This window comes from Haemaphysalis longicornis, unplaced genomic scaffold (assembly GCF_048455015.1).
Source record: "Haemaphysalis longicornis isolate Haplotype H1 unplaced genomic scaffold, Haemaphysalis longicornis Haplotype H1 scaffold_6, whole genome shotgun sequence".
Classification (NCBI taxonomy): Eukaryota; Metazoa; Arthropoda; class Arachnida; order Ixodida; family Ixodidae; genus Haemaphysalis; species Haemaphysalis longicornis.
The window spans coordinates 55622836-55645456 of NW_027526407.1; the positions used below are offsets into that span (position 1 = coordinate 55622836).

The window sequence follows — 22621 nt, forward strand, 5'->3', positions numbered from 1 at the left end:
GTATGTGTAATAGTTCAAGTTAAGAAGTAGCTGTGTAGTATCCTAAAATAATAGTCCTGGGGTTGTTCTGATCGATTACGCCTTACTACTGTTACTACCGCTTCGCACGTATTAATTAGCTTTACCATAGCAACTGCAGCCTGACGAGTTATTTCTGTAGCGAGGAAAAACTGGCACTGGACTTAATGGGACCACTAATCGTGACTTTAAAATGCTGAAAGTTTGGGGATTGTGGCAGCTATATTATGCTTGTGACCTGTGTGTTGGCACTGTTATATTTATTGTAATATTTAATGACAGTAGAGTTATTAGCTTGGGCTAATAAAGAAGAGAAACTCTTTTACAGTTATCTTGAGGCATCTTGTTTTCAGATGTGCCCCGTTTATTTTGCTCTCTCGGACTGAAAACTTTCTTCACGATTGCTGAACATTTGGGGTGGACTTTTTATTCCTATTTCAGCGTAAGCATTAAAAGACGTGTTTATGACCTGTAGGTGCTCTTGTTGTGCAGTATCTGTTGTTCACTGCGTGTTGAGCAGATGAAAATTTCAAAAGCATAGCCAGTCAAGCAGTACTATTTTAACATTAACCTAAATAAGCCACAAGTGCAAGTTCCCCGATTTTGAATTTAACATGATTTGACCACATTGCATGCCCAGGTTGGAAGCAGATGCCGCTCACGAGGGGACGGACGTCGACAAGAATCCGTTCAGCTGCCAATCCTGTGACAAAAGATTTGCTACCAGGAATGGCTTGAGTGGCCACATGAGGGTTCATGTGAAGCGCCGGCCTCCTGGGGATTTTTGTGAGCAGAGCAGCCTCGCGCTGCCGGTCCCGTTGGAGTCGCAAAGCTCCAACGTCAGTCAGTTTGAGGGCACCACAAAACAGCAGCTAGTCACGAAACAGAATGACAGGCCCGACTTCAAAAGTGAGAATGACCGTAGACTGACCCGAGCGGCCGTTGCTGGAACACGCGAGAAGGTTGGGAATGCCCAAGCCAAAGTCAAGCTAAGTGCCAATCCAAATAGCCGAAAGCAAGCCATGCGGGGGGATGGTTTGCGAAAAGGCCTAGTGAATAAGCGTCCCCAAACATCCAGCAGCAGCATTGGTATCCATGGTAGTCCCAGGAGTAGCGCAAACAGTATTGGTAGCCATGGAGGTCGTAGGCATAGTGACAAGCAGCAGGCATTTCCTCTCCTGACCACGTCATGCAGTGCTAAGGCCTTGCCCTTTGGCAGTATTGAAAACATTCCTGCTCAGTGCAATAGCCTCCAAAAACTTAAGTTAGCTGAGCAACGAAGTGACAGGCCAAGCTTGAACGTCGAGGGTGGGGGAAAGGTGACACATACCAGGATGCGCGAGAAGCCTGCACATGCAAGAGCTAAAGTGAAGCATCGCACCAAATGGAATAGCAGTGTCTCCCAGTTTGATTGCTTCAAAGAGGACCAGGAAGTGGGTTCCAGTCCTCGCAATGTTGGTGGCAGAAGCTGCAGCAGTGGTACCAGTGACGTCGGTATTTCTAGGAGTCCCAACAGTAGTTCGAGCCGCACTAGGGGTCGGAATCACAATGCCAAGCCACACGTGTCGACGTTCCTGACCAAGTTGCGCAGTGCCAAGACCCTGCCTCAGGTCATCACTGTCCACAAGTTGGGCCCTACTCTGCACAACGACTTTAAGAAACGCCCAGTAGTCAAACAACACAAGAGCAGTCGCAACAGTAATGCTAAGGGTGACCGGAGGCTGACACGGAGACGCATTCCCGGGATGTCCAAGAAGCCCAAGCACTCTTCAGCCAAAGCCGATTCTCAGGTCAGTCCAAACAGCCGACAGCACATCTCCCAGGTTCGAAATGTGCCAAGACACCAAGCAGCCAAGTTTACAGGTTCCAGTCGGAGTATACGTGACCAAGGATCCAGCAGCAGTGCCGATAGTATCGGTAGGAGTATCAGCAGTAGTGAGGGCTGTGGTAGGCGAAGGAGTAACGCCAGACAGCACGCATCAATGTACCTGACCAAGCCATGCAGTGTAAAGCTTGTGCCCCTAGCTGATGCTGACAGTATGCAGAGGTCTGCTGAGCACACTGCAGTCGCAAGGCACCAGGAAGAAGTTAAGCAACCAAGGGGCAGGCGTGACTTGAAGTCAGAGGCTGACCGAAAACCAACCCAAATGGGCACTGCAACTGAAGTCGAGGTTTCCACCAATATAAACAGCCACGGTGTCTGGCGTGGCCGCCTGCGCAAAAGACACGTAGTCAGTTACGCGGATTCCAGCGGTAGCGGCGAGCACAGCCAAAGTAGCAGCAGTAGCAGTTCGACCAGTGGTATTAGTGACTGCGGAAGTCGTGGTGCTGCCAGTAGCACCAATACTGAGAATCTTAGCAGTAATGCTAAGCGACACGTTAGCCCCAGCTGCTCAAGTCGCTTCCCCAGACTGGACCACTCTAACCCAAGCAGGGCCAACCAGAAGGGAAAGCAGTACCCCTGTCGCACATGTGGCAGGCGATTCAGCCGGAGGGACAACGTCGAGCGACACGAGCGGTACTTGCACGCTGGCGTCAAGCCGAAGCCACATCAATGCCCAACGTGCCGAAGCTGGTTTTCGAGAAAAGACAACCTCCTAAGACACATGGAGATCCACATACAGAGCAAGCCTCATTCGTGCAACGTTTGCGGTGCACGGTTCAGCCGAAGCGACCACGCCTCGAGGCACCAGCAACTGGTGCACGCCATTGTCAGGCCGCATGCATGTCCGTTGTGTGGACGGCGTTTCGTTTGCATCGGCGGAGTCAAGAGGCATCTTATAACCCACAGCAATGTGAGGCCTTATCCATGCAGCCTTTGCGACAAGCAGTTTCGGCGGAGCGACCACCTGCAGAGGCACCTTGTTACTCATGGAGGAGACAGGGTTCATCCTTGTGGTGTGTGTGGCCAGCGGTTCCGTCGACGTGATCACCTGAGGAGGCACATTGTGATACACACGAGGTAGAGAAGCTCTGCCTTCGAATTGTGCAGCCAATCGTTTGGCCGAGGGTGCCACACCATTGAAGGATTGATTTCATTTGTAGTCCATTTTAATATAATGTCCCTTTACTAGTCTTTAATGCTGTCTTGTGTACGGTTTACTGTTGTGAGTTCTGTGTCCCTGGACAGTTTCTGTGCATCTAAAGTGAGTGTATTAATATAATAAATAAAGCATTCATTCATGGCAACTCTGAAGACACCTGGTGCTGGTGCCTTGTCAGCGACACTGGAGGGTGAGGGTGTGTGTGCATGGCTGCACGGGATCTGAGCATCAACTGCTTTAACGTGCTCCAACATCACTTGAAAAAGCAGTTTAAAAAGTCGCCAAGGAATGGCGGCAAAAATTTAATCTGGTAGTGTCTATCCCATAAGTAGCATATGGCCTATATGGGCCCCAACTCTCAAAACTAGACAATGAATTTTTTGTTTACAGACTTGTATCCACTTGGCGTTGTGCTATTTTTTATTTGGCCACCATTCAAGTACAGCCTTGCTCCCAGCACCAAGCATGTTGACTGGTAGTTGCGGCTGCGGTGCAATTTAAAGCATGATATGGATTCTTGATACACAATTGGTCTGAGGGGTCACTTTACCCCCTGGCGTCGAGAACAGGATCAGTTCTTTTTTGGGGGGGGGGACAGTGAAACCACAATGTCATGCCTATATAGGGACTGGGCGGCCGTTGTATGGTGCCAACGTCGCTTAAGCGAACAGCGCCACTCGTGGCGAACTGCTTGTCAGTGGAATGCCGGTGGCGGTCAGCGCAGCATTGTTGTGCGTGGCTTTGTCGTTCTGCTGCAATACGGCTTGCAAATTGTACATAACCACAAAGACCTTTTTTTTTTTTTTAGATCAGTAAATCTTGAGTGTGGAGGTGACCATTACGAGGCATGCCATGTGTGTGATTTATGCCCATACTCGGTAATTGCAAATAGACGACGCTCAATGCTCCAAGCTGGAATTCAAGCTAAGTGAAAGTTCGTTCCTTCATGCAAATTTTTCTTGCCTGCATGCGGTTTGGTGTACCGAGGCATATATTGCAGCTAAATGCTCCTACAAAGCTGGTGTGTGCAGCCGATCTAGGAATGCTGTGGTGCTGGCCTTTGGCAGTTGATGATGGAATGGTGTTGTGCACAAGTGAAAGACAAAGTTGGGGGGTGCGTTCTAAGATTTACCTCAAAACAAATTTTGACCGACGACGCTTCCGTAACTTTATTAACTACGGTAGAACGTGTCCAATTTAGCATAAATACTCTTATTACAGTAATTGGAGATCATCTACAGAATAAATACCACATGATATTAGAACGGTATTGCTTGTCGTGGAAAAGAATTGGGTTTATTAGAACTGCAATGGTTGTTGGCTAGTTGGTTAATGGTTTCTCAAACAACAATTCTTGCATGGCTGAAAGATGAGAGACAGGAGGGTGCCGAAAACCTGTACTAAATTTCACAACTGAATGCTGCAGTCATTTTACAAGCTACCACCTCCACTAGAAAATCATACGCTCCGCCTAACGACTATGATGTTTTATCGCAAAGCTTTCTTGTGTGGGTTTTCTTGGTTGCCTTCTGCATTTAAACTTTGACTAGTTGAGCTTTGAATTTGTCAAGCACGCAGTTCGGTCTTTTGATCGCAGCGTCTTTGTCTTTGACCTTCCCATTCGATTTCACATGAAAGCATCGTGTTCAACCATCATCGTTAAACAGAGGGCTGGATGATTTCGCTGTTTTATTTTTCACTTCCATGCACCCCTCTCCAAATCCTAAATGCTTCGAGCATTTGGAAATGCGTCTGTGCTGGAGGACTCTGGCTGATGCACCCCTATTTGAGGCAACTAGTCGCGCGTTAATGGTTTCTTCACAAGGCGCACATTACACGTTTTTTTTAGGTACTCATTAAAGGATACTTAAGCATTAAAAAACACAGGCTGACGTTAGCACTTCCATGTTTATAACTGTCAATGCCAGCCTTTATTCCACGCAGGCGGTAAAATGAGGAGAGAGGTGGGGGGGGGGTGCTTGGGCTGTTGGATGGTTGAATAAAGTAACTTTGGCTCTTAAGATGACCACTACAAACGTGTGAGTTCTGCTTGGGCTCTCAGGCTCCCATGCTGTCACAGTGTCGCTCACCAAAACCGAAGGCACAAAGCTCATGGTTACAGAAACAGTGTAAACTGCCGCAACGTTTCCACAGTGACATGGTATGGATCTCGTATGTAAATGCCATTCTCTTAAAAGCACGTGTTGCCATTCTCTTAAAAGCACGTGTTGCCATTCTCTTAAAAGCACGTGTATCGAGGTATCCCATTAAGGCTGGCGTGGAAGCTTGTTATTGAAACCAGTGAAGATGATTTAAAGTGGTAGAGATGAACACTAATATTGTTTTATTGCTATAGACTTGGATCGTGCAAATCCAGGCGCAGAGCATTGCAAAAACTGCTCGTTTTAATGTAGCCCATTCCCAAACTTAGAAGTGTCAAATAAGTTTAGTCGCCGTTAGTAAGAAATGAATAGTAGTTTTATTCGCACTCGGAACAGCTAGAGCCAAGCGTAGATTGCTGCAAAAAGCGCGCATGTCATTATAGCCCATACCCAACTTTAGAAGCGCCTGACAAGTTACGTAGCCGTTATTGCATCTAAGAAACCAAAACATCTGTCTAGACTTCGTTTCACTGCATGCACATGTCCCCTCACAGTTAACACCACCAAAACAATCAAATCACTGACGCAAACGGCAAAAAAAAAAAAAAAAGAATGAAACGGGAGGCTGCGTAGTCCAATGCACCAGCTCATTCCACTAACGAGGGGAGCGCCAAGTGGTGGCGCCACCCGTCCAGATGCTTTTGTTCTATGGGACTTCACATTGGCTGAATATTCGCCTGATATATGTGCGTGTTTATGCAGCGAGGTGCTAGTCGGCAGTGCTTTTCACCACACGTAAAATGGAAGGCGCTAACATTAGGAGCAGAAGCATGCCCAATGCAAAGCCAAGGTTGGTCAAGCATAGCCAACTTGGATTACCGCAGAGAAAGTAACCGTGTTGCTTTCTTCTACGCTCCTTTTTGCGTCCTCAATGAAAGGTAAGACATTCTTGATGGTGAGTGGGGATGGGGCAGACAATCGTCTGCACCTTTCCGTGTCCTGCGAACGCCGTACGCTGTGCCTGCCGCAGTTGGGCATAACTGGCTCGGCGAGTTCTGAACGACGTGTAAGAAAAAGCGCTCAGGTAATCGTTTTTTTCGCGAACATGGGCACGATAAATTGGTTATACCGTTGCCTTAATTAAGGCTATTAGATAGTAGAGAGAGATAGCAGATCGGAAAAACGGTTCCGGTACGGTAACGTCTACCGTCTGGACGCCACCGGAGCGACTTGGCCGCGCGGTACCGAGACATACCGTGTCCGTCGTTCGCAAGCGGGCGGCCGCTTTGGAAGAGTTTAGGATACGTACGATTGGCTCACGCCTAGTCGAATGGATTGTAAATATGAGATCGTTTAAGAAAAATGAGGTTGCAACAAGTGAAATCCACGCGATTCTGACAGCTCAAGCAGCAAGCGAAACACGGTCCCGGCCCAACTGCCGTGGCTTGTGTCGTAGAACGACGCATGTCAGATAGCTTCTTTTAGGTTAAATAAAGGCGATACGGCTACTTAACTAGCATTAACAGCAACATGGGGCCCGCCTACAAATCGGCGAGTGAGGAACAGGCGGTATCAGTGCGAGGGACTCTCAAATACAACGCAAAACTAGAAACAGCCAGCCGTATGTACTGAGCTTGACCTACTGGCGCCATCTATTGAAATGGCGTAGAGTTAAAATGCCGCTCCATGTTCACGCAGTCGCAGTTCGAATCTCCGTAGGGGCGTTGGATGTTTTTTTTTTTTTTTTCTAATGCTTTTGAGAACTGAAAACTAATATTTCAGCACAGGAAGCGCCACAGACTCACGAAAAATTGCCAAACGACGTACAACACAAGTCGCTCCCAGTCCCGGTAGCCATAGAGTTTCTCACTACCTTGAGAAACTCTATGCCGGTAGCATGGCGGTAGTTACGGTCTGCTATAACTCTAAAAACGTGCCTTCCCGGTACGGTCCCGTAGCGGCTACCGTGTACCGTACCGGAACCGTTTTTCCGATCTGCTATAACTCTCTAGTTTTAGCATAGCGAGTACCGTCCGCTAACGCTACGGCGGCGGGTAGCGGGGCCCGACTGGGAAGGTGAAAATTCGTTCCGGTGGGGGGATTAGTTCCACGCGCCGGCCTTCGCCATGCCCACGCATTTCTCCACTGAGGTGCAACTCCTCACCCTCCCCGATCACGCATGCGCGGTCGAGTCCCGGTAACCCGCCACCGTAGCGTGGGCCTCCGCTAGCCGCTATGCTAAAACTCCACTATAGCGGTACGTGCACGTAGTCTCGTTGAAAGAGAAAGTCGTTGACTACGCCCGCGTTCACATTAGAGTTTTAACAGTCCGTGTGTTCCGTCCTTTACTTGTTACCTTGCTGACCGGGACCCGACTGCGCCTGCGCGCGGAAGGGAGAGTAAGCTAGGCGCACCTCACCGTGGCGAATGCACGGGCATGGCGAGGGCTGGCCCGCGGAACTAATCCCCCCTACTGCGACGAATGCGCGTGAAGGAAGGAACATATACACGGTTTCGCCAGCGCTCGCCGCTCTCTGGCAACATTGTGCGTTCACCGGAAACGTGCCCTAGAAAGCTTCTGTTTAGATTGTTTTACCGTGGTTTCAGCCTGCGGTGGTGGCGGCAGCTGCTTGTGTTTCGATAATTTCGGCGGATAAAATTATTCCGATGAAGCGCTCGCGACTCAGACACTGCTGTGTTGTGCCGGGATGCAGTCTGCGTTCCGGAACAAATTTGCTATCGGAAGTCAGAACGTTCTGTTTCCCGAGAGATGAAGGCAGAAGCAGCGCCTGGCTTGCAGCTATCAAGAGGAAAAACTGGGCTCCCAGTAAGAGCGCGCAGATTTGTTCTGCCCACTTCATCAAAGGGAAGTAAAGCCCAACGTGTGCTTCAATTGCACAGAGGCGATGCTCAGACGTTAGTCTAAGGTCCCCAATGGACCTCTCCCGGGGTACGTCACGCGGCGGCCGTGACGTCACGGCGAGCGCACGTGCTGGGTGTGGCCGGGAGGGTGGTTGGCAAAACATTCGGACCCGCGCGCGGCGCGTATGCAGTGAGGCTGCATTAGACGCGCGCAAAGGTGGAGTTTGTGTTTATATGTGTTCGGTTTTCTGATGCCAGTGGGTTGCTGTACTCTCGGCTAAGCAAAGCGTGCGAGCAAAATCAGCGGGATCAGGCTTCGCCGCGTCCCCAAACAGGTAAATTCGGCAGGTATTGTGGATGCGCGCAATGCGCCGAAGAGGCTAGCAGCACAAGCAGCGACATCGTCCGCTCTTACTCATAGCAACGTTTCTCATTCTCGAGCTTCTGCTGTTCTTCAAAGCGCAGTCATATCGTCTACATTGGCAGTCCGCGCTGATTACTGCCATGAAATGATGCTGTTTATTAACCATCTGCTATCATGCAGCACCAGCAGAAATAGTACCGGGGGTTGGGGCCAGATGGAAACTTTCTTGCTGGGAAATATTGTCATGTTTTGATGAGATAGAGTACTGTATTGGGTTTGTAACTGGGCTAGTTGGTTCATTGCATGAAGTTGAACAGCGCAGGGACGGGACTAAAAGCAGAGGCGCCCGTGTTTGTCGCCTCTGCCCTTAGTCCCGTCCCTGCACTGTTCAACTTCATCCTTTCCTTGCTTCTACACCATAGCAAAAAATTATTTCAGCAGTTGCCACCGTTATTTTGGGAGCAAAAAACGACGTTTTTCTCGATTCCACCCAAAGTGGACTTAGCTAATTTTGAAAAAAAAAAGAACTTCTGATAAACTTTTTAACTGTTTTTCTTTTATTGGCAAAATTCTAATACACGTACATACTTATTGCCGCTAATAGACCTATCAGTCTGTATTAGTCTAGTATTAGGTCCATCAGTCTGTATTCGTCTATTAGATCTATCAGAGTGTACTAGTTCTATCAGAACCAGTGGCAAGTTCAAACAAAGCAATGAAACATGGCAACACGTTTTATTATCAGGGTACAGGGGCGATTAAAAGAAATGCGAACAGCGGAGCACACAGCTTCCGACGCATGCTGCACCGTCTGGCTGCAAAGTCAGTAAACTGCGCGCATGCGCATTTCTTTGAGAGCGTTTGAGAGTGTGGCCTATATTTATGGGAAATGCTTGATCAAGACGCGACCCCGATCGTTTATTGAGAGGCGTCTTTTCACGCTGCGTCGCCACTGAGTAGGGTGATCGTTCAAGGGCATCATGCTAGCTGCAATCAGCCTGCTGCGAGCTTGGCTCCCGAATGTAGTGCATAACAATATGTTCAGTGGCGACAGAGCATACAAAGACGCCCCAAAATAAATGGCCGGCGTCCCTTCTTTATCAAGCATTTCCACTAACAGTAGGCCACACTCTCAAACACTCTGAAAGAATTACGCATGCGCGCCGTTTACTTACAGCGCAGCGGCGCAGCCAGACGGTGCGGCATGCGTCGGAGGCTGTGTGCTCCGTTCATATTTCTTTTAATCCCCCCTGTACACAGGCAAATTCCTCTGGCTGACAGAAATCTGGCTGAATAATTTAACGATGCATACTTTCGTAACCTGATTAAGAACAAACGAATAAATTGCAATGCGAATCCACAAAATAGCTGTAGCATGCAATCAAAAAAGCTGAAGTCAAACCTACACGGTCCAGTCATAGGCACACATCGAGCGCATTAATGGCCCATTGAACACCATTCCCATTGTGATGCAACTTCAAAACGGCATTCACCCTTCCGCAACACGCGATTTGAATGGAATCTCTTCAGCGTGAGGCATTCCCTTGAGAATCAACAAAAATGTCCGCAGCGGCGAGGTGATGGGTGAAAGATGGGTCGGGCGGCGGCCCGGATTGTATTTGTAAATGTTAGGCGGGCGCTACACATCTCCAACACCTCTCGATGACGTGATGCGCACGCTTTCTTCCATGTCAGGCGTTCGTTACACAGCATAGCAGAAGGAGCAAAGATGTTCGAAGCGGCGAGGTGACGGGTCCAAGATGGGTTGCGCGGCGGCCTGGTTCATACTTGCCAAAGTTATGCGAGCGTTGGACACATCTCCAACACTTCTCGATGACGCGATGCACACGCGTCCGATGTGAAATAATGCTACAAGCTGTTTGCTTCTAGCCGTCTTCTTCCTGAACGTTCACACACGCCAACCGCACTTTGATGTTTGTCGCCATATTGGCTACCCAACGAAGACCATGGCATGGCTTGGCTTGACTTCGTTGCAGTCTTTTCGGGTTAGATTCTTGCTTTTCTTGCGGCATCACAGTGCTCACAGGCGCAGCACTTTTAGCGCTGTTAGCTCCCATCAGCTCTCTTCATGTCTGATAGCAGCGCATTTTTTAGGAGCGAAAGTGAAAAAAAAAATGTTGACCTATTTTGCATAATAATTTAGTTAGAGATTTACGGAGATTTAAACTGATAAAAGTTTGTATAAGACTAAAAAGCGTCTAATATATACACCCGATACAAAACTCCAAATTTCTATCAGAATTTTTGCTAGGGATACGAGTTTCCTTTCCTCCATGGTAACGGCAGCGTCAGACGTTCATACGGATTGTGATCCAAAAGAAGTAATACAACGGATCATTTAGGGATCATTCGCAATCCATTGTGGTCCAAAATAAGCTCTAGGATGGACCATTGAGGGATCATTTACAATGTCTAACCCTGTGGATGTCCCCTGGACGCCCAGTAAAGGATCCAGGACGTTTAGACTATTTGAGGACGTCCTCAGGACGTTTTGCGTTTACTGGGCATGTACGCCACTGGTTCTGCCAAGCTTTGAAATGGGCTACTTGGTGTTTAAAAATACTTGAATATAGGGGATTCAGCCTGGCCAATCAGGTTTTCGGTACGTGAAGTTACCTCACTCCACAAGCTGCCAGTCACCGTGTGAATGTATCGTACGTGTATAAAGGCGTTTTCACACTTACGACAGAAGCAACAAAGTGGCACTGATTTCTATTGTTGCTCCGACAAAAATTGGTCAAAACCAATCAACAAGAGGGACGTCAGCGATGCGGGGTGGCTAGATTGACAGAAATCGCGTCATTTTTGTCGCTCTAGATGCATGTGTGCATGGGCCTTCAAGCCTTCTTTAATAATAGTGCCTAAGCAGGGGCCCAACGGTAAGCTTCTTTCTCATCCCTGTTTAACGGTACATAATGTTGGGCTAGTATATGCACTGACCTAGTTTAACACACTAGCCTAGTTCACATGCACTAGGCTATTCGCCCCGAGCGCGAACACAGTCGGCCCCTGGCGGCGGCGAGACGAACCGCTCCTAGTGTGGATGGCGCTCTCGCGTCGTCTGCTTTTTCACGTTGCGTGCGGCGCAAGACGCGTGCTGCACACGACAAAACAACCAATATGTGTGCTCGTTTGGCAGTAAGCAATGACATAGTTACCTCTGCTTGCGCATTTCCTCTGGAAACGCAATAATCAGCGGCCGTTGCGGGTTAATGCGCTGGTTTAATTCCACGAAAAATCTTCGCCCTGGTCACCGCTTGAGTGTGAAACGTGTTATAAACATTGCTTCCACACATTGCACTTTTTCTATTGTTGAGTGCAGTCGTCTGTCGTTTCGGGAACGTCCAAGGGTGCTTTTTGAAGGTGGCGTGGTGATTATTTAAAGGATAAAAGTTTAGTACGCGAAACGGGTAAGAAGTGACAAGACCTGTGCATATATATTCCACGCCTTTGTAAAATTGCGCTGTGTCCTTATAGAGAGAAGAAATAAAGAAAAACATTTACACTGCACACGACCCGTGCGCTATCGCCCATACATTTACCGGACACGTATTTTACATCCGCAAGCGCCTGTGTGATCGTGTCCTTCCCGTACCTTTTCTAAAATAAATACCATTTTTGGACTGTCGTTGTTTATACTAAGGAGGAGGAATAAACATTTATTCATCTGTATCGAGTTGCTGATTTTACGTATTATTTAAAATACGTTTCTATGGATGCGCAAGAGTATTTAGGGGGAAATTTTCGGTAAAATTAAGCAGTTGTGAGTTTGCGTCTGTCATGTGGCATTCCGTGTGTCATTGTCATATATATCCTTTTCAAATCCGACATGAATCACCTTGTCCAGAAACGTGTCTCACTCAGCATAACCAAATGCCTAATATGGTCACGTCTTAACATTTTTTCACACAATGCTTGCTTTCAATATTTGAAAATAATCAATGCTTGCTTTCAATTTTGAAAAAGGCGAGCCACAATTCCTGGACAATCTCGGACCAAAGGGGGGTTAATCAGTTTTGAAAATACGTGTTAAAGTACTGCTTTTTCACCGCTACAGAACACAACGCCTAGTGTAGTTTCGATTGTAAGTAATAGTGATAACCATAGTTTGGCTTTTCGCGTTACATGCGTTCTCTTCTCGCTGCTCTTGCCACGTTGGCAGGACCCCCCCCCCCCCCCTTCCAGAAAAAAAAAACGAAATGCACAGAATTTTATTTTTTAACCAATCCTCAAGAAGTAAATGCCAAGACAAAGGCGATATTCAGTTTACAAAACAAAGTAATTACCGGGAACCCGTTGCGCTTATTCGCAACGAGAAATAAAATTTTACTACATCTGCAACAGCGCAACTTCATTTATTGCCATCTTTAGGGTTCGTAAGCGATCTTATATGCAAGAATGCAAACACATCTCGCTGTTGCAGGCACCTGTTAGATTTTAAAAGGAACGCAAATGGTCAACAGAGCAGCTGTAACAGAAAATTTGTGCTCACTGTGAGGTCCCAGAAGCTTGGTTTGCACACTGTAAACCTGCTAGTCACTTTGCGAAAACCTAGCTAATCATGAGATGTTGATTGTACTGCGTGCGTTGACAATTCAATTCGCAAGTTCACTTGCGACGAAAGCCGTAAATAAGTGACCAGAAACCGTTATTCATCAAACCTTCCTTCAGAGTCGCTAAAATTTCATTTAAAAGACCGGTTACATTTATATCTCTGCGCTGATCAAAATTCAGTAATGTTATGTTGCCTTTTGAACACACAAAAAATATAGTAAGCTCTTAAAAAGAATTTCGGGGCAGTTAAGTAGTGTTACCATTTCAGGGCATCCCACAAATGCAAGAATGCGTCATGCTACCAGTGAAAGCGATTGAGATTGTCGTTGTAAACTGAATTTCAGAGATCGAGGCTTCCTGATTTGTTTCTATTTATGCTTTTATTGAAGGCTCAAAGCCATAGTCTGGAAAGATCGAGCTTGCTACGAGCCACAGCGTACAAGTTCATTGTCACAATTACGGCCATTCTGAGATTCCCGATGAGTCGTTGCTTTTTTTGGCGTAGTATTGAGAACTGACTGCCGCTTCCATGCTATACATTGAACGTTGAGGAACCGAACTACAGTATACCATCTTGTTTGCACCTTTCGTGCGCACATACGGCGAGAAAAAGGCATGAAGCGCGCCCACAGTGTGCATTCTTACGGGCCGCTCAGCGGAGCATCCACACTAGCAGCGCGACGCTGTCGCCACCTACATGTCGAGCTCGCGGCGAATAGTTGTGCACAGCATGTCGTTAGCATTTCCGTGCTGTTTTTTTTATTAAACGGGTCAGGCTTAAACGCACGGTCACATGTGTACAGGTCCCCGTCTGAACGGGCCCCCGTCTGAACAGCATCCTGTTTTGTAACCCTGTATAATAGGACCCGTAAACCAAAACTTTTCGATAGGGAGTGGCAGGACAATTGCCTTCGGAGTCGAGTTATGGCGATGATCCCGGGGACGTGGGCTGGCCGCAATCGGGTGTACCCCTTGGTTCAGCTGAAGTCACCCTCCATGTCAATGGCCGCCTGGAGAGCTGGAGCTGGGCGTGCCAGCTGCCTGTTTCGGACAAAGGTTCTGCCACAGGGGCCCCTCGGGCGGAAGTGTCTGACGGCGGGCTTGCGCTAGGCAAGGGCTTTTCACTGGTCGGCCCAGAAGATAGTGCTGGTAGTCCGTACATGCCTGGTAATGGAGAGGGCCCGGTTCACTCCCTGTGAGATGCGTGCAATGTGGCCCAGGTGGGTTGGTTCACAGCCATTTGCGGCACTGTGGCGGCAATGGCAAGGTTTATGTAAAACACCTTTCTGTGCCTAACCATTCACACGCAAGCACTGCATCGTGGGCGTCACACTTGGACTGGGATATGTGAAGGCCCGGGGCTAGGCGCTTGGTCACCGCATCAACAGCCTCCTGGGAAGTAGGGTTGCCACCTGCCCGGTTTTGGACCGGCCCGACCGGTTTTTTTTTCAATAGCCGGCCGGTTGCCGGTTCATACTTAAAGAAGCCATGAAGAGAAAACACAAGTTTGGTTCATTCAAAAGATTGTCTCGTTAGAACCATACTGACACCACTTTTAACGTAAACTTCGCTCAAATAAGCTACATAATTAGGAAAAACGGGAATAGTCATGCGACCCACCAGCTCATTTCCCGCAACAGAACTTATGATGTCACATGAGCTAAGCTCTGCGATTGGCGGAGGCTGGCAGAAGCAGACGAAAATTAGGTAGAGCTTACAAACTAGACGAACGAGCGATTTGCGCTTAAATTTAGGGCACATTCTTTACAAAGCAATAAGAATGATGGGACAAACAGTGGAAGTTACGAAAGCACATCTAAACATAGAAGTACTGATGCGTTCTGCTGTTCGTACTGCGCACAGCATGCTTGGTTTAGCTGCACAGCACTACGGGGCTTGGGGTTGTCTCAGACGACACTGGCCGATTGACGCAAGCAACGGTGTCTTACGTGACCCCATTTGTCGAGCGAGCACTGTTTCAGGGAACGAATATTTTCTCCTAGAACAAAAACAAGCCAGGTTTAAATGCGGGCAAAAACAAACCAAACGCTTGCCACGGTATGGTGGCGCCATCTAGGTTACGGAACGTAAAGAAACGCGGGAACAAACCAACACCGCTGTACAGGGTGGAGACAACCTTTGAACGGTACCGTGCCGCCGCAATTGGGCCAACGGGCTCAACGCGTTATTCTTTTCGTTTCCCACGAGACCTAGCAACGCGAAACAGAAAATATGATTCAAACTTCTTCAGTAAACCGCGTTGCGGCGATAATTTTAGCGCGGTTTTGACACAATGGCTTGCTTCGGCGGCGAGCGAGCAACCGAAAATGGCGGCGCCAGCGTATACGTGTCTCTACCCTGTACGGCGGATGCGTGAATGAAGGTATTCTAGGCTGCAGAGCGGTCGGTTCCTGTGATGTCATTTGGGACCACGAAAACGCACGATTGAGCGGGAAAATCAAAATTTTAACCTAAATCGTTTAATTTCTCAGTGAATAAAGCGCCGTTTGTATCCGGACAAGCGCTGGGGGCACTATAAAACACGAAATCTTTCGAATAAAACCATCTTGCATTTTCTCTTCATGGCTCCTTTAAAACCGGCCGTCATTGGCCGGTTTTTTGGCCCTTGTGCCGTGCTTATGTCCGTTTTGGCGTTTTATAAGCGTCAGTCCAACAACTAAGACGATAAATATGTGTCGATAAGCTGCGCAAAGACACGCGGGCGAGCGCGCTGCCTGAGATGGAGGGGGACCTAAGGGAGGAAGAAAACTACGAAATGCTGCCGCCGCGGTCAGCAATTGCGGTTACTTGTCAGTGAAGCACATACAGAGCAATAACCAAGCTCTCAGTCACTTTTAGTACAAACGTTGTGTTGATTTCTCTCTAAGAAAACGCTGCAATTAATGGTACTGCATGTCAAAAACATGGCGTCTTTTTTTCAACACAAATTAGGCATTCTATATACCACGCCCCCCTTTTTTTTTCCCTGAGGGAAAGGTGGCAATCCTACCGGGAAGCCGCAGAGACCCCTCCCTGCCTTCTCGAGGTTTTCCGGGAAGCGCATAGGTAAGACGCTCCTTTGATGCCCTCCAGTCCAAATGTTGCGAAGCTCACTACGTGAAGGCTAACACAAATTTGCAAAATCAGGTCAGAAAGCCGCAGAGAGAGAGAGAGAGAGAGAGAGAGAGAGAGAGAGAGAGAGAGAGAGAGAGAGAGAGAGAGAGAGAGGGCTCTTTTTTGAAGAAGCAAAGAGGTTTGCCGCTGTTAACAGTCACCTAGATGCTTCTCTGCTAAAGATTGGGGATGGAGGACTGTTATTTTTCTTGGTGTACATCTGGACTGCCATTTGAAGTTTAATCTCCACACTGATCACCTCAGAAAGAAAACTGCCTTCGGAATAAGGGCTATAATAAATGCTCGCCAAGTTTTTCAATAAATATACTTATATCTCTGTATTTGGCCTTCATTCATTCCCATATCATGTACGGTATTGCTGCTTGGGAAAACACGTATGACTGTCATCTATCACCCATTCAGAGCATACAAAATCAAGCGATCCCCATTGTCACTAATAGCTCGCCTTACTCCAGTGCAGGCGATCTACTCCAAGACAATAAAATCCTATCTGTTCGTAAGTTATTTTTTATAGCATAGCCGTTCTTTTGTTTCAATCGCGAAATGCACATCTACCGTTTGAGTTTATAGATCCAGTTTTCTTACGAAACAACAATGTGACCAGATTTGCAACCAACCTTAACTTTTTGCTACCCGCCTCCCGCACAAATTATGGAAAAATGATCTCTGCCTCTGCGGCCATTTCTTTATGTAATGTCATGACTCTTTCTGTTAAATCGATGTCTACTTTGTCATTATTAAAAAAAGTCGCTTAAAAGTTTTCTGTTAAATTATTAGCTGCCTGTTTATGGGCTTTTTTGGGGGGCTTTGGGTTTTTGGTTATGCCATTTAGATAATTGTATGACGATGTCCGCCATTAAACTAGATGTGATTTTTTTTCTTTTTTCTTCCTTTCTTTGCGTTGCTTTTCGTTGCCTGATGTGTCACTAAACTTACAATGATTATTCACCCCACGATATTGTATAATTGATTTCCATTCACTCGTATTACATGTTGCTCGTTTACTTGATCCGATTTATTGTTTGTTGTAATTCATCGAGGATCCCGTTACAGTTTTTAACTTTGGGACCCTCGTCTGTATAATACTATTACTGTACTACTTTTTTGGAATGAATAATAAACTGAAACTGAAACTGAAAGCGCTGCGAAGGAAAGAAAAAGGGAGGAGGAGTATAAAACGTTTATTGAGGCCCAATCCGACTCCGTGTGTGGAGGCAGACCAGTGGGGAGACTCCTTAGTCCGGGAGTCCCTGGCTCTGGCTGGCAGTCCGGGCCCGCCTCACCAGGTTAAGCTGGGAGCCGGGTTCAGAGCTGGACAGCTGCGCCGCCCACTGTGAAGGGGAGGGGTGGGGATTGGGAGGGAAGAAAAAGGGAGGAAAAAAAAAAAACACTCTCGATCGTGGACTTGGCGCGATAACAGTCTTACACGCATTTAGTTTGTGTTCTGAGCTTGGGCCTCATACGTTACAATTTAGAAATTAAGCCAATGTCATTCAAATGGGAGACATAACTCCTTAGAGCTTGGCGCTGCTTTGAGGGACGATGTCATGATCCTAAAATATTCTTGGGAGTTATTGGTCCTCGTTCTAGACGTTAGATGTTTTCAAGGAAGCGCGATGTCGGTTCCATGTAGGGCGCACATTAAAAAAATGTGTTCAACTGTTTCAACACAAGAACAATTATCGCAGCGCCGATTTGGCGTCGCTCTAAGGCGAAACAAGTAACTGTTTGTGTATGCACAGTTCCGCCGTAGGCGATGTTATAACGGTTCCAGGTTGCGAGGGAGCCGTCTTGAGAGTCTTGACTTTAATTCTTGGTCAATCGTATGGAAAGACAGCGGTTATTTTGCAAGTTATTCTATAAGCAGTTTCTTTGACACCGCAAAGCAGCGAGCCTTCAGATCAGATATTTTGGTCGGGTGCTTTTTAGCCCTCTTTAGGGACAAAACGCTGCGCATTGCGGTATTGATTGACACTCTGTAATGTTCAAAAAGTGCTGGTTGCTTATACCATTCGGCACAGAATGTCGCCGCATGTCACTGTACGTTTACACAACAGAATCATTTTCATCAGGAAGGACAGTGATGCTCACTACAGGTGCTGTCTAGTTTTTGTGACAAGCTGCTCAACTTGGAGACAGCCTTGACTGTAAAACCGCCACGGGTGTCCATAATTTCAGTTTTAACAGTTTAAAATGCCATTTTATGAACTGGGAGACGGCTTTGTATGCAGGCACTGGTTTAGGAAGCGAGGGATCGCGGGCGTTTCGTGCGCCGTGTTGCGAGACGTCTACTTCTGGGCCTCGGTAAATGAGTCCTCGATCAGCCCGGTGAGCCGTTTCTGCACCGCCAAAGCCCACGTGGCCGGGGGTTCAGGGCCGGATTATGTTTTTGTTGGGAGGAGGAAGGGACAGGAGAATTTGGTGAGCAGGGAAGGATATTGCCGCGAACCATCAATGGGTTTGTTTGTTTATTGTTTGGTTACTGCCCGGCCACGCTCGGCTCTGTTATCTGTGTCCCAAGCGAAGCGCGTCTTCCATTCTTTATTTTTATGCCGCACGGGCTATCTCATTCAGATAAGCAGACTGTTTCGCCCTAACGTCGACTAGCCCAAAATAATCTTCTCTGATCTACAATGTTCTGGATGTAAATCGACGGTTCCAGAAACACTCGCGCCGAAAGATAAAAGCCTGCAGAGCAGACGCCGCGGCATCCGAATCGCCTGAGCTCGCCTGCACACGTCACTTTGTTGACTGCTGCTTCGCCGCCTGTGTATTCTTTGAGTTGTTAGGGGAGCACAAGTTCGCTCCAATAAACTTGTTTTTATTGAAGACAACTGCGTCGTCTTTGACTTCGTGAGATCTGGTGGAAGTGCGGGGTAAATGCACCCTAAGCCCTCTTCAAGCCGACAAGCAAGCCCCACTCGTGTCAGCCGCCGACAGCAAGGTCTTCAGCCGGAGTTTGGACTGCTTCCGGATAAAGTGAAGAAAGAAGACGTCGTCACCACCACCATGATCAACGCAGGCCCCACGACCAGCGCTGCCAATCCTGCCCTCATTCTTCTGCAACCCAGAGAGCCCCCATCATTCGATGGGTCACCTCGGGGGATCCCGAAGACTGGTTGGAGCAAGTCGAACAGGTCAGACTGTGTAACAGATGGGACGACGCGGAGACACTGAGGCAAGTGTTGTTCTACCTTGAAGACTCAGCACGGATCTGGTTCGAGAACAATGAGAGCTCCCTAGACTTGTGGAAGGAATCAGAACGCAATTTTAAGTGCAATGCACTTCTTAAGCGACCCTGAACCTGCGTCCACCGGCGATGTCCGCGCACGTGGAGATGGGCGCGCGCAGCCTGGCCGCTGACATGACACATACCCACATGGGGGATTGGCCAGGAATCTCCTCGTCTTCCTTGGCAACGGGGGGAGATGGGCGCGCGCTGCCTGGCCGCTGACATGGCACATACCCACGTGGGGGATTGGCCAGGAATCGGGCGTGAGAAGGGCTAATGCACCCGCTTAAAGGAGTACTGACACGAAATTTCAAAGCTGAGATCCGCTCTAGCAATCAAGTACGACAACACAAATAGGTGTCTGTGAATAAATGCATCTTTCTTTCTTTGTAGTTGTGTGTGTGTGTGTGTGTGTGTGATCTCTCTTTCGCGAACATTACCGAACCGCGCAAATTCAACTCGTGCATTCGCACTTTCACATTCTTCCCTTCGGGGAAATGCGGGGAATTTTTAACGACGTTCATCACGGTTGTGCGAAAAGAGCGGGCCGAAGTGTTGCTGCAGACGCGGACACAACACCCTAACGAAGGCATTGTTGTGTTTGTCAAAGAGATGAAGAGTCTTTTCAGGCGTGCTGACCCTTGCATCGCGGAAGAAAAGAAGTTACGCTTCTTAATGCGCGGTGTGAAGGAAGAACTGTTTGCTGGACTTGTCCGCAATTCGCCCAAAACCGTCGCCGAATTCGTGACCGAAGCCAGCACAATTGAAAAGGCCCTCGAAATGCGTGCTAAGCAGTACGCCGCAACTTTGTCGGCGCGGCCAATGCGAACTACGTCGACAGCATGCGGATTCCGGCAGATGGCCTACGCGAGACTATCCGCGCAATAGTGAGCTGCGGAAACTTCTCCCGATGCCGCCGCAACCACAAACCGCTTCTCTTACCGACGTCATTAGAGAAGAAGTGCAGCAAGCGCTGGGAACTTCAACGACGCCAGAAGCACCCCGCGAGCCGAACCCATGGCCTACGTGGCTGCTGTCCGTCGCCCTCGTCCACCTGCGCCCTATCGTCACGAGGCTCCGTACCGTCGTCCCCTGTCGCCGTCCCGACCACCTGCGGTGCAACCCCTCGCCCCAAGGAAGACCGACGTGTGGCGAACGCCCTACAATCGTCCGCTGTGCTACCACTGCGGAGAGGCTGACCACATCTACCGTCGCTGCCCCTACAAGAGGCTCGGTTTGCGAGGGTTCTTCGTCGACGCACCACGCCCCCGACCCGCCCAGCGCCCATCGGAGGTCGAAGAATACCTGTTCGCCGTCGCCCTACCAATACCAGTCGCCGAACCGCTGTAGCAATGCTGAGTTCGCACGTGGAAGGTCCCCCAGCCTACGCGGGGGAAACTAAAGGCGGCAACTTCTGGAGGTGAAGTTGCACAACGGCGGAAAAATGAAAACCCTCCAACGACGCACCGACTTGCTGAAGACCATCATTCACGACATGCCCTCAGCCTGACGACCCGATCCAACCCGGATGTGACTACCGAACAGGACGACAACGACACGGCGCGACGCGTACCCGGCATGACCAAGCCTGCCGTTGAGAAGACGACGATAACGACGAGCGGTTCAGCGCCCGACGCGAACTATTTTAGATGCGACTGCATCTCATTCACTTGCCTTGTCCCTCCATACGGCGTTGTTGTCCGTCCACACCCCTCCCCCATTCTCCTCGCCGCGCGAGCTGCGCTCTCCGCCGCTCACCCCCCCCTCCACTCCGATAGCGAACACTCTCTCACGAGGGTCATTGGATTGGATTAGATTGAATTAGATTGGCTTGGCTTGGATTGGATTGGATTAAAGTGGATTGTGTTGGATTGTGTTGTGTCATAGCCGCGGCAGGGAGTTCACGGCACGTTTCACGCGATGGGAGAATCAACCTAACGGAAACAACAACGGAACCCCCTATGCGTCGCATCTACACAGGGGTTCCCGCGAGGGGAGGTGGGAGTAATTTTTGACAAGCTCGTGTAAGTTTTCGTCTGTTTTCCCGAGGTATGGCTTATCTCGACGAATTAATTGAAAGAAACTTGTTGTTCTGGTGTATTTTCCAAAGTATTTCCTGTCATCTCAATCGGACACTTAAAAGCTCCTTGTCAAATGCACTTTGTGTGAGAATATTTCAACATGACACCATTTGTTTTGTGACGCTTCTTAATTAACAATCAAAATTCTTTTTAAAAAGAATGCGTTGTACAAAGCGGGACTGCCACTGTCCTATTGGGCAATCTCTCGAGTAGTGACCGAAGTCATGTGAAATTAGTGGACGCGTAAAATCATATTTGCGTGACGTTATTTTTGTTTTGAGAGTTTAGTTTTCTTATACCAATAAATATCAACGAATTCGTTTTGGTTTAGAAATATCATATCAGTTGAAGGATGTGCCATGAGTTTTAAATATTCTGTAGTGAGAAGGAGAAGAAAGAGGTGAAAGTCGCAGCGGGGCCGCGGCGTGCAAGGCGGCCGTAAGTGAATTTTTCGGTGGTCATATAAGTGCGATTTTCTGAATTCATTCATATTTACAGGGAACGCCGCGTCGACATGAATAACGCCAACGTGACAGAGACTTCGGACAGGTTGCAGAAAAACTGAACCAGGCGGAGGGCAGCTTCAAGACAACCCTGGCCGAGATTCCGTCGAAGCCTCTTTGAGATCGTTCGGATTCATAAATTCTTGGACATTTGGTGAGTTTCTTCTTAACAGGAAACGTATTGGGTGTATAGAAATTGTTTTCTCTCTGGTGCAAGCTACACCTGTGTCGCACCAGTGTTAATTCTCGCGCTGTTCGCTCGTGTCAATGCTTCAGGGTGTTCGGAAACATCCACGCCCCGCGATAGATGTGTCTTCAATTTTTCAAGTAATGTAATGCTGTAATGCTCTGTTAGTCACCTGTCCACTGAGTTTTATAAAATACGAGTATTGCCAGAGTTGTTACAAATATAAACAGCATTTTTTTTCCCGCTGCGCGTAACCTCCTAGGCTTATAGACGTGGACCGTGAGATCAATCCCATCAGATATTGCCCATCATTCCCAACTTCTCGGGCACGCCTTCAAACACTTCCCTCTACCCTTCGCTAAAGCGTCTGCCACTGCGTTGGTGGCATCGCTTATTTGCCGGATCCTCTGCCTTTATTCAATTTGTTCTGTCTGCTTCTTCCTTATGGGTTTTAATGACTACTACACCTTTCTCGCTTCTGTAGCTAACACGACATAAGGGGTAGGATTTTTAAGGGA

The 22621-nt window shown here is 48.2% G+C and overlaps 1 protein-coding gene across 2 annotated transcripts in view; it reads left to right on the forward strand.

The window, feature by feature from the left end:
* Positions 1–3199, forward strand: part of LOC144142733 (uncharacterized) — a 37568-nt gene extending 34369 nt beyond the window's left edge. For both annotated transcript variants that reach the window (XM_077674409.1, XM_077674411.1), the window contains exon 7: positions 659–3199. In XM_077674409.1, the coding sequence (XP_077530535.1) occupies positions 659–2984 (2326 nt within the window). In that variant the 3' untranslated portion in view covers positions 2985–3199. The remainder of the gene's footprint in view (positions 1–658) is intronic.
* The last annotated feature ends 19422 nt before the right edge of the window (positions 3200–22621 follow it).